The sequence below is a fragment of the Larimichthys crocea genome, chromosome XII (assembly GCF_000972845.2).
Source record: "Larimichthys crocea isolate SSNF chromosome XII, L_crocea_2.0, whole genome shotgun sequence".
Taxonomy (NCBI): domain Eukaryota; kingdom Metazoa; phylum Chordata; class Actinopteri; family Sciaenidae; genus Larimichthys; species Larimichthys crocea.
Genome location: NC_040022.1, coordinates 27847507 through 27862970, shown reverse-complemented (window position 1 = coordinate 27862970; position 15464 = coordinate 27847507). Strand labels below are relative to the sequence as shown.

At 40.3% G+C, this 15464-nt stretch overlaps 3 protein-coding genes across 3 annotated transcripts in view; 2 read left to right on the top strand and 1 right to left on the bottom strand.

Annotated features, from left to right (window-relative positions):
• cdk17 (cyclin dependent kinase 17) overlaps positions 1-1566 on the bottom strand; it is a 40270-nt gene extending 38704 nt beyond the window's left edge. Inside the window, exon 1 of the mRNA XM_010745423.3 lies at positions 1197-1566. The gene's annotated coding sequence lies outside the window, so the exon portion shown is untranslated. The remainder of the gene's footprint in view (positions 1-1196) is intronic.
• A 1148-nt stretch (positions 1567-2714) lies between these two features.
• phyh (phytanoyl-CoA 2-hydroxylase) lies at positions 2715-7080 on the top strand. The gene is made up of 9 exons (XM_010745424.3): positions 2715-2883; positions 3517-3572; positions 3987-4097; positions 4342-4510; positions 4789-4870; positions 5029-5210; positions 5325-5474; positions 5572-5706; positions 6370-7080. The coding sequence occupies exons 1-9, from the start codon at positions 2818-2820 to the stop codon at positions 6421-6423; spliced, it is 1005 nt and encodes a 334-aa protein (XP_010743726.1). The 5' UTR covers positions 2715-2817; the 3' UTR covers positions 6424-7080.
• Positions 7081-9199: 2119 nt separating this feature from the next.
• Positions 9200-15363, top strand: ucmaa (upper zone of growth plate and cartilage matrix associated a). The gene is made up of 5 exons (XM_010745426.3): positions 9200-9304; positions 10430-10501; positions 10590-10685; positions 13007-13105; positions 14437-15363. The coding sequence occupies exons 1-5, from the start codon at positions 9247-9249 to the stop codon at positions 14523-14525; spliced, it is 414 nt and encodes a 137-aa protein (XP_010743728.1). The 5' UTR covers positions 9200-9246; the 3' UTR covers positions 14526-15363.
• Positions 15364-15464: the final 101 nt, after the last annotated feature.

Genomic DNA, 15464 nt, shown 5'->3' with positions numbered 1-15464 from the left:
AGGACAGATCGATACTAGCGCTGCTATATGGCCCAGAGACATGGGGAAAGGGGGGCTGTCAGGGTAATTACTGTCCTCTGGGGGGGTGTATCACTCTCAAAGCCAACAGCCTAGATATGAATGTGGGTCAATACACACACACACACACACACACAGAAAAAAAGAGCGACCAGTTGTTCCAGATGAAGGACGGTGGAAGTGAATCCAGGTCAGACAGGAAGTGGGAGGAGGTGGTTGACTGGAGGAATGGATGATGAGTGGTCAATATAACCGGTCACCATCATCATCATCATCTGCTGCTGCTTCACTCAGTGATGATTGGATGATATCATGATGACATGACTGACAACTGGACTACACACCAGCTATGATCCCTACATGTGATCTGTTTTTAGAAGTTTAGACGCCCCTTTATCTGACAACTCACTCAATATCTCACTGTTTCCAGGGTGACAGGAGGGATGGTGCATTCAGGTTGTGTCGGATTTACCGTGCACTTGTGTTGACTGGGGGGAAAAATCATGTTTTTTGATATCAGCAGATGCTGTCAACATTTCTGTAACCGTGCTACTTTAAAAGTGTGAAAGGAGACTCACACTTTATTTATAAAATACATGTGAATAAATAAAGTCCGCTGCGGGGATCATGAATCTGTGGTTGCACAGACACACACATTATAGATTTTATAGGTTTAATGGAGAGTTGTCACTTACATAACTGTAATATTGGAGTTAATTGCTTTCTCAGAAATCATACTAATAACGCAGGAATAATCTCCCACTCTTAATTTCATTATGAGTATATTTGACATGAGCATTAGAGTTATATTTTCTGCACTTTGTCTGTTATGTTATGGCATCCTTCCTAAATTTACAGCAGGGTTCCTGTCGCTGACAATACATTACACACGTTATGTAAACAAACCAACATATTTGCAGCAGAAATAACGAAATAACAGGTTTTATGTTTCAAATGTGTGGGAGGCCCCAACACCACAGTGGTAATTGTAAAGGGTGAAACGGAAGGTTGTTGTTAAAATAAGAAATATAGCTGGAGCTGAATTATCCTTCAACTGCCGTTTCCTCTGTGTTGTCATTTCCACACAGCGCCGTTCAGTCTTCGTCCTAAACGGCCGGACCAAATGTAACGCCACGGAGTCCATTATCGGACAGGCGGTGTGTGTTCTCCACATTTACCTGAAAAATGGTGAATTCCGTCGTTTCAAGCCGACTCTCCGGAGCAGCCAGGCCCGGATGCCCTCCTCCGCTTTATCCGCCCACTGAAGTCGCCTAAAACACAAGCCTCCGTTTGTGTTCGGTTTCGTTTCCAAACGCTCCCGACAGAGAAGAAATATCCTCCGAAACACGCAGAGGGGACGTGAGGGCTGCAAGGACGGAAGGGTACGGACCGAACCCCCAAAATGTCGTTGGTGTGGCGGTGAAAGCAGTTTAAAGAGGCTGGAGGAGGATCTGCTGTCGACCGGGAGACGGGAGGGGTGCGAGCCTGCCGTTAGCAAGTAGCACACGGTGGACTATGACGGGACTTCCGGTAACATTTCAGAATAAAAGCAGTCTCAGCGACCATGCTTTGCTTTATACCGCAGCTTTCAGAATAAAAGCGCCAAATAAAAAAAAACCCATTGCGTCCTGTCTTTTACAGTACTCAAAAAAACCTGGGAAAATCCAACTAATTTCCCTGTATAATGTATGGGTACTTTACAAAGGTGTGTTGTGTCTTAAAATAGTAATTATTATGTGACATTTAATTGAATAAATTCAAGTTGTTTCCGCTCTGATGCTATCAAATTATGGTTAGCTTGATGGAGCTGAGAGCTGTTGTAGGAAATGCAGATAAACGAAACAATGGTATGTCACTTCACATAACATTATAATACACTGCGATGATGTTTAAATATGCACTTTCTCCCTTACTGTCCCTGTCAAATATAAATAATATAAAAATATCAGGTGGTCTACAGGCTTACACATACATTTAATTGAGACACTCAAACAATATTGGTCAAACAATAATAAAAAAAAAACGTTAAAGGTTTAGTTTGTCATGTTACATCTTAGTTAAGCTGTAACAAAATATACCTTCAAATGATCAATTTTTAAATAATTCTTGACATTATTATATTATTATCTCCTTTCTGTTCATTCTAACATTAACTGTGTATGAAATAAAGTTTAACAATGACATTCATTTTCTTGATTTCAAATTGGAAAGACGATTGTGTCATCAGAAAGTTACTTTATTGATTTCATTTACAATAAAATTTAAAAAATATTTAAATAATTTAAATATATATTATATGAATAGCCAATATCTGTGACAAGCAGAAACATAGACATAACTTGAAAAGACAAACAGAAACACTAGCATTAAGTTTCATCTGCAGTTGCGTGGCGCCACCTGCTGGATAAAAGCTGCAGTGACTATAATTCATTTGATTCTATTGTTGAACATTAATAACACCGATTATAACGTTATTAAATAAGTCTAAATCAAGATTATTGTTGAAATCATTTGAATAAACAGTAATATTAATCTCCGTCTAATACTGTTGTTATGTATATCCACTGTTCTTTTAAACCATATTAATGCATTATTACACATATTTCTTCGTAGCTGTTGAGAAACATGACTTTATCTTTTTCCTCAGAATAAACCAGCTGTACAGACCTGCAAGCAGACCAGCCCACACTGTACTGTCAGTGTGTGTGTTGTGTTGTCATCCCTGCCCTTTACCCCAGTCAAACACACACTCTCTCTCTCAGTTGTCCCACTTTACAGTGATCACAACCTGGCTGAAAGATGTCTCGGGCTGCCGAAAGACTCAAACTGCTGATCAATCACCTTGATCGACCACCTGCAGTGATCGTATCCTTTTTATTCTGCTTTCTTTACGCAGCATATGTTGTAGCATCGCGGCTCCACGGAGAGCGGAGCGGGCTGCTCTCTGTAGCCGACAACTGCGCATCTGGCGGCGGACACTTTTGTTGGCTAGGCCGGGGTCCCGCCGCGGACCCCCAGGCCTCCGGGAAAATGAGGAGAAACAGTCGTAATTGATCGCTACTATTGTTTTTGAATGCGACATTAACTTTAATGAACGTGGCTGTTGTACTGTCACGGTAACGGTGTTATTTGGAGGCTGCCGCCGTTGTTTTGTAGGAATTTGTTTTGCAGGTACGTTCACTTGTCAAAGGTGTAAAGTGGCGCTCTTATACAGTAAATGAGATCTGCCAGAGCTCTGACACTGTGTTTAAACTATGTTTCTATCCACTATTTTAATATAACTATGTGTTTGTTTTTGGGTCGTTTGATGTTTGAATTATGATGAATCTGCACTGGCAGAAGCCAATGCAAAGGTCTAGATAAGATGGTGGAGTGAGTTCAAATCTGCTCACCCATGTGTCCAACCCAAAATCTCAGATGAGAATTAAACCAAACTTTTCAAAAAAAAAAAAAAAAAGATTGCTGATTTCTTGGTTTCACCCTTAACTGACTCTTCAGACAGCTGCACCAACATCTGTTCAAACCTCCACCTACAATCACCCGCAGAGACTGAGGTAAGGACACAACTTTACCTTAAGTTGACACTACATAGGTCGTTTATACAATCCATGTTTATCATTCCCCTTTGACACACTTTCTGCTCTGCTCCCTTGGGTCACGTCCCACTTTTCTGCTCCTGTGTAACAAGCAGTAACAGCCGGTGGTGCATTCAGATGCATTTATTCAAAAGATAATAATGTAACAAAGTCTTTTTGTAAAGATCGTTCACTGGGCAGTGCATGCTTCATGTTAGAAAAACAACTTTTGTTGCTTAAAGTTTCAGAGAACTCTCACAATGTAATTCCGATATAACATGGATGCAACATTAACAATGAATAATTTCCTTTAGTAGTGTTTTACTCCAGTTTAACAGTAAAGTAACATATGTTGACATTGTTGTATTATCACTTTGTCACTTCTTATGTTAGATACACGTTTGATACTGACCTGCTGACCCCAGAGCAGCGGCTCTCCTATGAGGAAAATGGCTTCATCCTCATCAAGAATCTGGTGTCTGAAGAGGACATCGACAGGTTCAGGTGACCATCAGGAACTCTGACAGCTGAAAAGACAAAGAATCTTTTCTCCCAGTGTATAAGCATGAGACAGCGCACTTAGTAACTGAACTGTAACGCCTCTAAAATTTTACTGCAAAGAAGCCATTCATGAGATCAGCAAACTCACGTGTCTCGTTGTTATCATGTAGTATATTTGCATCAAAATGACATGAGATGTACATTTTTATATTGTGAGGTGCTGAATGTGTCTGTCTGCATCCTTCAGGAAGGAGTTTGAAAAAATCTGTCGACAGGAAGTCAAGGTTCCTGGTCTAGTAGTGATGAGGGACTTGGTGATCGCGAAGTCAGAGTTTGTTGCAGATCAAAAAGCCATCTCCAAACTCCAGGACTTCCAGGAGGATCCTGAACTGTTCCGCTACTGCAGCTTACCACAGGTACTACATGCACACACACACACACACACACACACACATACACACACACACGCACGAGTAGATCACAACAGGGCCATGTTCTCTGTTTTTTTTCTTTCAGTGTGTCACAGTTAAAAGTCTTTACCTGGATATTATCTTCAAATTATTTGGTATTTGATAAAGCCACTTTGTGTGGCCTTTGGCGCCCCCTTGTAGTAGTACAAAAAACTACACATATTTGACCCAGTGACCCACAAATAAATAAACTTTGGACAGAAATATGTGCTTTTCTTGGTCAGATTCTGCAGTATGTGGAGTGTTTCACTGGACCCAACATCATGGCCATGCACACCATGCTCATCAACAAACCTCCTGATGCAGGTATGGAGCATCCAAAGGATAACCATCATGATATTAAATATCTCATTTAAATGACTCACGATCAGAAGAAAAGCAACACTGTTTGGGAGGACAACATTGTTTCTTTGGTTTTTTAAAACCTGCTCCAGGTTGGTCTCTCACGTCTCCCGTTGTTTCAGGTAAGAAGACGTCTCGTCACCCGATGCACCAGGATCTGCATTACTTCCCGTTCCGCCCAGCAGACAGGATCGTCTGTGCTTGGACGGCGATGGAGAAAGTGCACAGGCAGAATGGCTGTCTGGTCGTCCTGCCGGGGACACACACCAGCACCCTGCAGGAGCACGACTACCCCGACTGGGAGGTATGAACACACACACACACACACACACACACACACACACACACACAAAACAAGAAGCACGATGCCACCTGTGAGGAGGGACAGGCACATGAACTCTGTCTCGTGGGTCCTCAGGGTGGTGTGAACAAGATGTACCATGGAGTGCGTAACTACGACCCACAGCACCCCAGGGTGCACCTGGAGATGGAGAAGGGTGACACTGTCTTTTTCCATCCGCTGCTGATCCATGGCTCAGGCATGAACCAGACGCAGGGCTTCCGCAAGGTACTGTGCTACCCATAATCCAGCTGGATTCTTAGACAAAAGTCAGGATTTTTATGCTCCTTAACAGATGTGATGAAAAATCTGTGTGTGTTTTTAGGCCATCTCTTGCCACTATGCCAGCGCTGACTGCTACTACATCGATGTGATGGGAACCACACAGGAAAACATAGAGAAAGAGGTGAAGGACATCGCGTTGAAGAAGTACGATATGGACAGCGAAATTACCTTCAAGGTGAGACGTTTACATTCACATCACATTCATCTTTTAAAAAGTTCTGGCTGTTGATAGGCGAGACAACAGCTTTTAGTTAATTGTTTTGGTGACCTCACTGTTTTGGTTCAGTCTCACTGCTCTCATCAACTTGGTACTTCGTTCGTAGCCACAGCAGGCAGCTGTTTTCTCTGATAGACCCACAGGACACTACCTGCCCAGCGCTCAACTAGAGACAGACCAAATTAGCGACCATCTGGTGAACACAGTGGAGCAATTAGCAGCTAAAGAGTCAGATGTTTCCCTCAAGAGTTGGTAGAGACCAAAGCAGAGCTAAAAGTAGAGTGAATATTAGACTTGGATTCATCAGGTGACAGAATTTTATTTATTTTTTTTACAGACAATGACAGTATAAATGAAGATGTTGGACTGCGCGGTGAAAAGTTCAACTAACCAAAAAACACAAACTATAAGAATTTTTAAATAGAAAGAACATTTTATGTTATATCATCATTATTAAGCTGACATAGAACTGCATGAAAGATGCTCACTGCGTTGCATCTTGCACACATCATTAAAGCGACTGATTAGCTCTAGTTGAACACACCTACATTATAAAAAGGAAAGAACGTAGACATTTCTGATTTACTTCTGTTGAACTGACCCTTTAACTCTCTACTACAGGATACCTGGGCCTTCCGAGGCCGCCTGGTTCAAGGCGAGAGGACTTCACTTTAAAGACACCACAGACGTGTTCTCTTGATTCTGGTGCCTGTTTTTTCTAATAATCCAAGATTTTTAGATGAATTACTACACACTTTATTTAATTGAGGTTTCAGAGTTCGTACTCACTGTAACACTTGAAATGTAATCTAGAGCATGTTGTTCTAACAGAAAACTGATTATATTTTAGAAGAGAATGTTAGGAGAACTAGCTACAAGTTACCTCATCAGCAGATTGCTACACAGTCCTGGGGAGAATAAACCTCCTGCTACAAAACACATTTCAGAGCAGTGGAAAAACTGTGACTGCATCTTAATGAAGAGAAAAGCTTAATAGGCATGTTGATTGAGTAAAAGAGGAGTGTGTGAGGAAGAGATGGAGCAAGGTTGAGAGAGGTAAAGTAAAGTGACAGAGAAAAACTAAAGCTATTTTCATAAAGAAGAATGAATGAAGAATCAGTGCTGATTAGTACTGTACCTTTTGATAATTAACATTCACTGAGGCCTTGACCTCATCCTGCCTTATAAATGTATCAACGTGTTCAGTTTCTTATCTGATTTTTCTTTTTTATCATTTGGACAAATGCTAAATGGTTGTTTGTTTTGGACATTCTCAGTGTGACAGATGAAATGTTTCAGTAACATCAATAATAAAAACAGCTGCTATAATGATGATGACATTTGTTCTGATTTCCTCGGAAGCGTCAGACACAAAAACAACAAGAAATGTGACCTCGGGTTCGTTGGCCTGGAATTGTGCAGCACCAACTCAAAATTCAAAAAGTCAATTTTTAGTTCATAAACATTACATACACATACACTCACACTGTTCATGGTGCATCAGAGAAAGTTGCTTAACACTGAATGACATTTGAACGGTCTCATGTTGGTCCCAGAAGGTTTGGCTGTTTTTTTTAGATGGTCCAGTTATTTCCTGGAGTCCCATCGTGGAGTGTGTGGGGGTGTATTCAAACAGGGTCTTTGTTTAAACCCAGAGGAAAGCTCTCAGCTCATTTCATTCAGACATGCAGGAAATTCATTCACATGGAGGAGAACTGAAATAAATCACTGTCAGCATCACAGAAGGTGATAAACACTGTAGACACTTCAACACTGACACACAAGAATCCTGCAGATGAACCTTTAGCAGATGAAGACTCATTTACATATATACACCCACATATGCAAACGTACACGTATGAAAACACACATTACATTCACACTCAAAGAAATGCACACACAGCAAATAGTTTCTCGGTTTAACTGCAGCCCCACTTGCTGCTAAATGATCCCCAGACTGCAGATCTGTTGTTGTTTTTCTGAGCAAAGTGGTCGGTCGTCTCTGCCCATTTTCCTTTGGACAAGACTGAAACACATTTTAGATTTCACAAACCTCACACCGAGTCAAAGGAAAAATCTGCAGCGACTTATGAACTTTGCTCCTCACACGCGGTTCAACAGCCCCTCAGCATAATGTAGAATTAATCACAGGTTAGCACAATAACATATTCTCAACCCTGAGATCATTCATACCCGGAGGGATAATGAATGGGTCCATCAGGATGTTACCACCTGCACACTCTCTGCCTGCCAGGGACACATATGTCATTCACGTAGGAAGGTAACAATGCACAATAGAACTTGTCATAAAAGTCGACAAAAGGTATTAAAAAATAATCCTCGAGATCGGCATTTCTGTAAAATTATATGTTATTAAATTGTTTTATGAAGTGGAATTATTTTAAAATACATACACATTATCTCTACCTATAATATTATATGTATAGAGTCTAGTATTGTCTTGTTTTGAGGGGATACATCAAGCTAGCTAACCTATTTACCTGAATTTATACAGTTCAAGCATAATGAACTTTGTCCAGCAAACTCAGATTTAACCCATGATACAAAGAAAACACAGAAACATGTCATCTGTGTAAACTTCATCCAAAAGCAACCTGGAGGATGAGTCCATGACTGGCTGCTGGTGACAGACATGTCCTCATTCATGTGAGCTCATATAAGACAACATATGACCATATGGCAGCAGAGCAGTTCCTTAGGTTATGTCCTGTCCTGGCCCCATTTTCCTGCTGCAGACAGCTTCTTTACTCTATATTCAGTGTTCTGAAATTCTAGGAAGACCTAGAAAACATTACTCTGGATATAATTCACGTTAATTTATTCATTATTTGCATGTTTCAAGGAACTCTAATCAATACTTTTATATTAACAATGTGGTCAGGTGAGTATGTAAAATGTCTACTCTTCCTCACAGCATGACGAAGCGTACAAAGGTAATTGTTTCGGTGACATTACTGTTTTGGTTCAGTCCTGATGCTCTCACCAACTTTGTTCATAGCCAAAGCAGGCAGCGGTTTTCTCTGATAGACCCACAGTACACTACCTGCCCCGCACTCAACTAGAGACAGATGAGATTAGCGACAACCTAATTCTAACCTAGTTCCATTTCATGCCATTATATTTCATTTTATATTACTCCACTACATGTCAGAGGCAAATATTGTATACTGTATATTTACTTATGCATACCGTATATATACTTATGTATTATGTAATAGTATATATAATTAGATACAGACAGACACAGATAGACACAGTGTTGATTTTTGACTTCCAATAATAAATTCATCCTTCTCTTCTTCTCCCTTGGGCAATTGAAATTCCAGCAGCTTCCTCCCCTCCCCAAGTCTTTCTCTTCCTTTCCCTCCTCCCACTCTGCCTGCCTCTCCTACCTACCTCCCTTCATCCTTCTCAGTTCAGTTCAGTTAGGTGTGCTGTTAGTAGAGTCTAGTAGAGATTTTGCTTTCCTCTCTCAAGATGTCCTGGACTCGAGTCTTCGTGCTCTCTCTGCTCGCTGCCCTCCTCATCCTCACCTGTGAGTACTTTGTCCGGATGGGTGGGGAAACAGGTGGGGTGAGGGGTTTATTTTGGAATATACATCCTTAGGAAAGATGAATAGAATAGTTTTGAAGGGTGCATTGATGCACTGATGTGCTGTCATCCTTTGATATGGAAAAATAATAATAATAATCTGGTATTATTTTGTTGCCTGCAACATAACCTTAGATCTGTGGGTATCAGAGCGTGAATCATCATTTATTTGTGAATTGCACATTTATTCTTAATCTTAAACATTTGTATAATCAAATTTGGGGGCATTAGGTATTAGTGTGAATTCATTTGTGAAACAATTATATTAAAGCAAATTTACACTTATATATTTGCATGGAAGTTTTAAGTCATGTTTTCAATGATGATAAGGAAAGTGAGCATGTATGTTACCAGCACCAGTCTGTGAACTGCTGAGCATGGTATATGAAAATGATGAGATTGAGCAACACAAGTCTAAAATGTGAATAAAGTGAAAGACAGATGTCTCTGCAGGACAAGACTTCTTCTGTTTTAGTAGATTTGGAAAAAAAAGTTATGGTTACAGCTGTTTTAATCCTGTTTTATTGTGCCACATGGATAGTAATAATGTAAAACGGCAATCATGGCCCATGTGACCTTCCGTACATGGTGACAACACACAAATCTTCTGTATTTTAAGGTTTACATTACTTTTATTTTCAGTTTCTTTTGTTTCATCTTTGTTCTAACTATAAGCTGAAGCTGTTTCTTGTATAGACAGTTTGTAAGTTTGTGAACACAAACATCAAACACTGGCTAAATTAAAAAGTGGGACACTATGATTTCTATACAGGTTTAGGTTTAGGGTCTGTTCCACAGATACATTTTCGTGTTATTACGTACGTGTTATTATTTGGATACAGAAATAAGCAGGTTTAAATTCTCTGTTTCTCCAGTTTGTTTTTTATATTAAATACTCCACTCCTCAATGAAAGGCCAGCTTCATTGTTTTTTTAGCTACACTTTAGAGTCCAATTTTTTAGATTCTTATACTCTCAAATCTTAAGCACGTCCAGACTACAATAAAGTTTTCCAGCTCTCTAATAATACCTGTTTTCAAAGATAATTTGTCTTCTTCCTCATGCTATAGATTTCAGTGTGGTGGAAAGTGCAGCGGTCCCAGATGATGCAAAACCAGATGTAAAATCAGACGAAACTAAAGGTGACTCAACCCTTTGTTACTATATCACATAAACCTGCTCCACTTGTCCTCCTTACGTGACCTCCACCTCCTGACCTCTGACTTTTAGAGCGAGCATCGCGTGTGTTCATGCCTGAGTCGGACGCCTTCAACTTCTTCAAGCGCCGCAATCGCCGCTCATACCATGATGATCCTGAGGCCCAGGGTAAGTCCTTTAATGTCTTTAATCAGTTTGACGTGTCTATTAAAATAACAGTAGCTGTCTGCTGGAGGAAAATTGTTTTGAACTGTGTGCTTAAGGGCTGTCCATCATCACTACTGGCAGGAAACCAGCAGGGTCATGAGTGGTGGTTGGTGGTTTGAAGATGGGGGCGGTGGGGTTATATTTGTTTATGATGTGGTTGACTAGCCCCAACGTTATTTGAGCGGTTTATGTGTGGCCACATTGTGGACAGTCTAAAATATGGCCTCCCAAAGAGAACTTGTGTATGTGAGTATGTGTGGGTGTGTTGGTTTATTGGTTTGTAGTTGGACTCTGAGGATGATATGGTTTGAGGTTTTCACTGCAAGCTGTGAAAGTTTAAGAGAGAGATATAAAGAGAGAGTAATGGAAACTCAAGCAGGTGTTGTTCTATACAGTAGCAGCTCTTAAATGTGACACACACACACAAGCTGGAAGCTGTAGAAGGAGTCACAGGATAGTATGGAGCAGGCTCTTACTCTCAGCTACTCGGTACAATAAGCTCATTCTTTCACTGCCAGCATCCTGCACGATACACGAGGCCAACACACTTCAAACCAAATGAACACACACAAATGAGAAGTATTTCAGGGACAATCCTGCAAACACACAGGAACTTTAAAAAAGCTTCTTCTTTTCATCTCCTTGTTTGTTTGTTCCTTCTTTTGTTGGTGGAACAGCCATCAGAGAAGTCCATGTGTGCCCCTGAGCAGGCCTCCAGAGACAGGCTGTGGATCATTTCACCTTGCCCGCCCATCTGAGCACCAAACGGAGCCTCGGCTCTGGCCAAAACAGGCCCACATTCTTGGGAAAAAAAATAAAACACTTAGAAAAAGCACAGTTCGTGAGAACATAAGGGGGCAGTTTGTAAGGACTTTTTTCTTAACAGAGAGGTGTGCACAATTTGCTTGAGTCTGAATGCAAGCTCTGCAGTTGTATGCATGCTGACGAGTGATCATACCAAGGCTGAAATTCATTTGCTTGTGTTTGAGATCCTACTCCGATACTTTCAGCCAATATTTCATAAAAATCTTTTTAACCTGATTTAGTGCAGATACAGAAGACTGAAATATGCACATGGAAAAGCAAAGTTTCCTGCTGCATTTCTCCATCACTCAAAAGCCAGTGTATAGATCCAGTGTTTCCAGCAGATGTTGGATGATTGCATAACCAAGTGTGACTTTACTGCAGCTTTCTTATAGCCATGGCTGTCTAGCCATGGACGTCAAATTATTTCCCCTTTACCTTAAGATCTGCTACCTGTCAAGTAAGAGGTGGTTAGGCAGGACAAAAGGAAATGATTTCCTGTTGTGGAATTTACATAATCCAATTAGAGTCTGCCTCATGCTATCAATAACAGAGTGAAAAAGAAAATATGACACATTTGCAGTATGAAAATAAAGACAAAGCCGGAGGAAGAGAGGCACAAATACCTGTGAACAGGCAAGTAGTTTTACATGTGAAGCCATCACTGGCCTATTTGGAGGGGAAGAGTGGATGCAGGTCGGTGTATATACATGAACAGTTGTGATGTAATCCCCACACTTCTCACACATCTGTTATGATTCAACACTTAAAGAAAAACACAGACTGCGCAGTAATGTCTAATGTGTACAGTGGCTGCCCTGTACCTAAATGGGTGGGGGTGTTTAGTTTTGTACAGTGTTGGAGCAGGTGAACATGTTTACACAAATTTGGTGGTATGGGTCATTTATTTGTTTTCAGCACCTCACTAGGTCCAGTATATACTCTAATGAGCTAATAATCTTGTAAACATCAGTACTCATTGGTCAAACATTGGTTGTTTAATTCAATTTGAGGTTTTCTAGTTGTTACTACAGAGTATGACTACAGCTACACTGTAAAAAAAAAGAAAAAGCCAAACCATGACCAACCAAGACTGTAAAATATGCCATGAAATATGACTGTGTTTTCCTATATACAGTAAAACTCATTAAAACCTTCATTAAATAAATGTTTACAATAGGCCAATATCGACCGACTGATATATTGCAAATTCAGTAGGTTATCCTCTGGGGACTGTACAAACTTTGATGCCAATACATCTAGGAGATAGGGAGATTCAGTCTGGACCAAAATAACCTTTTGGCCATTCTTTGAGCCAAAAAACACAATTACAAATCACACAGCAGACAATCCGTCAGGTTAAAGGAGGAAATGTAGTGACAGCAGCTGCTTCATTTATCAGAATCATGTGAGTGGGTGTATACAGATAAAACATTTTGATTACCTCTCACCTTTCCTTTCCATTCTTTTCTCCACAGCCGAGCAGAGGGTACAGTACACCGCACATGAGCACAGGAGAGAGTCCAGTGAGGACAGAAGAGGTCAGCGCGAGAGGTTTGCAGAGGAGGATCAGGATGGTAAGACCCTGACGCAGCTTTTGGTCTCATCTTCCCTTGAATTGAGGGTACTGTAATAAAGATACGTGAATTACAAACAAAAGCAGAAATCAACTCCAGCTTCTGTGACCCTTTTTCACGTTTCACACATTTTAAACACAAAGCGTATTTCAAAATAACTTTTTTCCAAGACGATGAATGAAACAGAGAATAAAGCATTTAACAACTTTGTTTCATATTTTGGGGGCTGACCTTAAAGAATCCTCGCAAACAATCTGACATTTACTTATGACAGAGTTCTAGTCTTGAATGAACCTCACGGCATCCACGAGCCTCTGGTCCACGGCGACCAGAGGCTCGTGGATGCCTCTGGTCGCCAAACGAGTGCCTGAGACTTCACACCAAATCAAAGTGTCCATTTGTGGTTGAGCCCAAGCTGACAATCTTCCCTGCGGTTGTCTGTCTGGAGTGATATATTTGAGACGACAGTTTCTAAACTAAGCACTGCTAACCATAAAGATGCGATTGGGTTTTATATGTGAGATAAACAGTGTTTTTGATGGTTTGGGGTCCACAAGTTTTTATAGGTAAACAAACTCCTCTGGTCATGGAACACAGAGATTTACTGCTGCTATAAATGTTAAAACTCTTATTTTTCATATGCCTCTAGTGTGTTGGCTCTTTATGCTGCATTTATACCATAGTACAAGGTTAAGAACAGAAATACGCTCTGAATTGAAAGCATACATAGCCCCATTGCTAGCCTAGTCAAATCATTTTAAATTCAGGAATTTAGGCTAAATTATCTATTAGGTAGAAGCTCGTTAACATGAAACCACACACAAATACTGGATTTTATGTAGGTGCAATAACTGCTAGTGCTGGTGGTTTAGCTACCGAAGCACCTAGCAAAATACTTAAAAAAAAAAAAAAATACATTTAACTTAAACCAGTGTTAAAACAAACACATTATCACCTTATGAAGTTGGGCAATGTGTTAGCAAAGGTTGCCTATTTACACATTTAGCAGACATTGAACGTCATTAGCTTTTATTTGTCAAATAAATACGTGTTCTCCTTTTAGCTCTGTTCTGGTCTTCAGTAACGTGAGGGAAAGATTTGGTACTGTTGTGGCTGAAAATGCTAACGAGAGTGAACCAAACCAGTAAAGCTGTGGGCTGGAATACCAAAACAACAAGCTAAAAGACGCTACAAAGTTAAATCTGGGGGGAAGTGCAAAGTTGACTGACAAAGCTCAGTGCTTTCACCAACATGATTGACCTCTGTGATCCTTTGTTAATATAAAAATCTTGATTATCGACACATACTTTCAATTTTCCTTTTTTCCACAGAGCAAAATGAGAGAACGAGAGAGACGCATGAGCAGTACCGGGAATATCACTACGACGGTCTCTATCCTCGCTACCGCTGGTACTTCTAACCCTAACCCTAACCCATCGCATGGAGGGCGCTGGGCTACAGCACCTTTCTTTTTTTTTTTTTTGATCACCATTATTCTTCACCAAATGTACCTCCAGGCACTTATCACCATAGATATCATAACATCTACAAATCTACTATATAAAGTTTTTTTTTTTTTTTAAGTTTTTATTTGAATAAAACCTAGATTGTACAATATGTATCTTCGTAAGGTTTTATCATATACGTCAGTGCTTCATGTGTCACCCTGGAGACAAACCTGAAGAAAGCCAAAAACAACAGTCTCCGTCTCTTCCAAAGCAATAGGTTCAACTTTGTGCCTCCTCTTTGTCTACTCGGCCAAGCAGACAGATCAGCTGCACTGATAAGTCTGAACTAAGAAATCAAAGTGAATTTAACAGTCTTCAGACACGGATGACATCCAGTGTGATTTAGGGTAGCTCTAAGTAATCAGAGATTCATGTTTGGGATCCAATAAAGTCTTCATAACCAGGTGAATTAACCTTATTTGGACACATAGTGAGTCTACTCAGTATACAAAAATAAAAAAGATACTTCTGCCAGTAGGGATCCTTCAGAATTGGAGAGTGCACAGTGAAGTCACTTGGATTGCCTCTCTGCTTTTCCTCGACCGAGCTTTCAAGAAATGCTTCTGTGTGATCCCTCTGGGCCTCCTGGAAACTTCAAGTTTTTTCTAACCAACTCTCTCAAGATTTCCTTCACCATCTTAAATGGAGGCGCACATTTTGCATGTTTGTTTTACTGCCTTTGTTACATGTATTTATATATATATACACAAGCTATATTACCTTCTTACATCATCAATAAACTTGTTTCGCCAGAGGATTTTAGCTTTATCTTATGGAAAGAAAGTGTCTTTAAGTCAAACTGACAAATAAAGATGACTTTCCTGATTTCCAGACCACTGTTGTGTTTTTAA

Bases quoted from the DNA above. Each gene is read 5' to 3' on its own strand.
- phyh (XM_010745424.3), top strand. From the start codon at position 2,818: ATGTCTCGGGCTGCCGAAAGACTCAAACTGCTGATCAATCACCTTGAT. The intron at 5,475-5,571 runs GTACTGTGCTAC...GTGTGTTTTTAG, and splicing joins AGACGCAGGGCTTCCGCAAG to GCCATCTCTTGCCACTATGC. The intron at 5,707-6,369 runs GTGAGACGTTTA...TCTCTACTACAG, and splicing joins ACAGCGAAATTACCTTCAAG to GATACCTGGGCCTTCCGAGG.
- ucmaa (XM_010745426.3), top strand. From the start codon at position 9,247: ATGTCCTGGACTCGAGTCTTCGTGCTCTCTCTGCTCGCTGCCCTCCTC. The intron at 10,686-13,006 runs GTAAGTCCTTTA...TTTTCTCCACAG, and splicing joins TGATGATCCTGAGGCCCAGG to CCGAGCAGAGGGTACAGTAC. The intron at 13,106-14,436 runs GTAAGACCCTGA...TTTTTTCCACAG, and splicing joins TGCAGAGGAGGATCAGGATG to AGCAAAATGAGAGAACGAGA.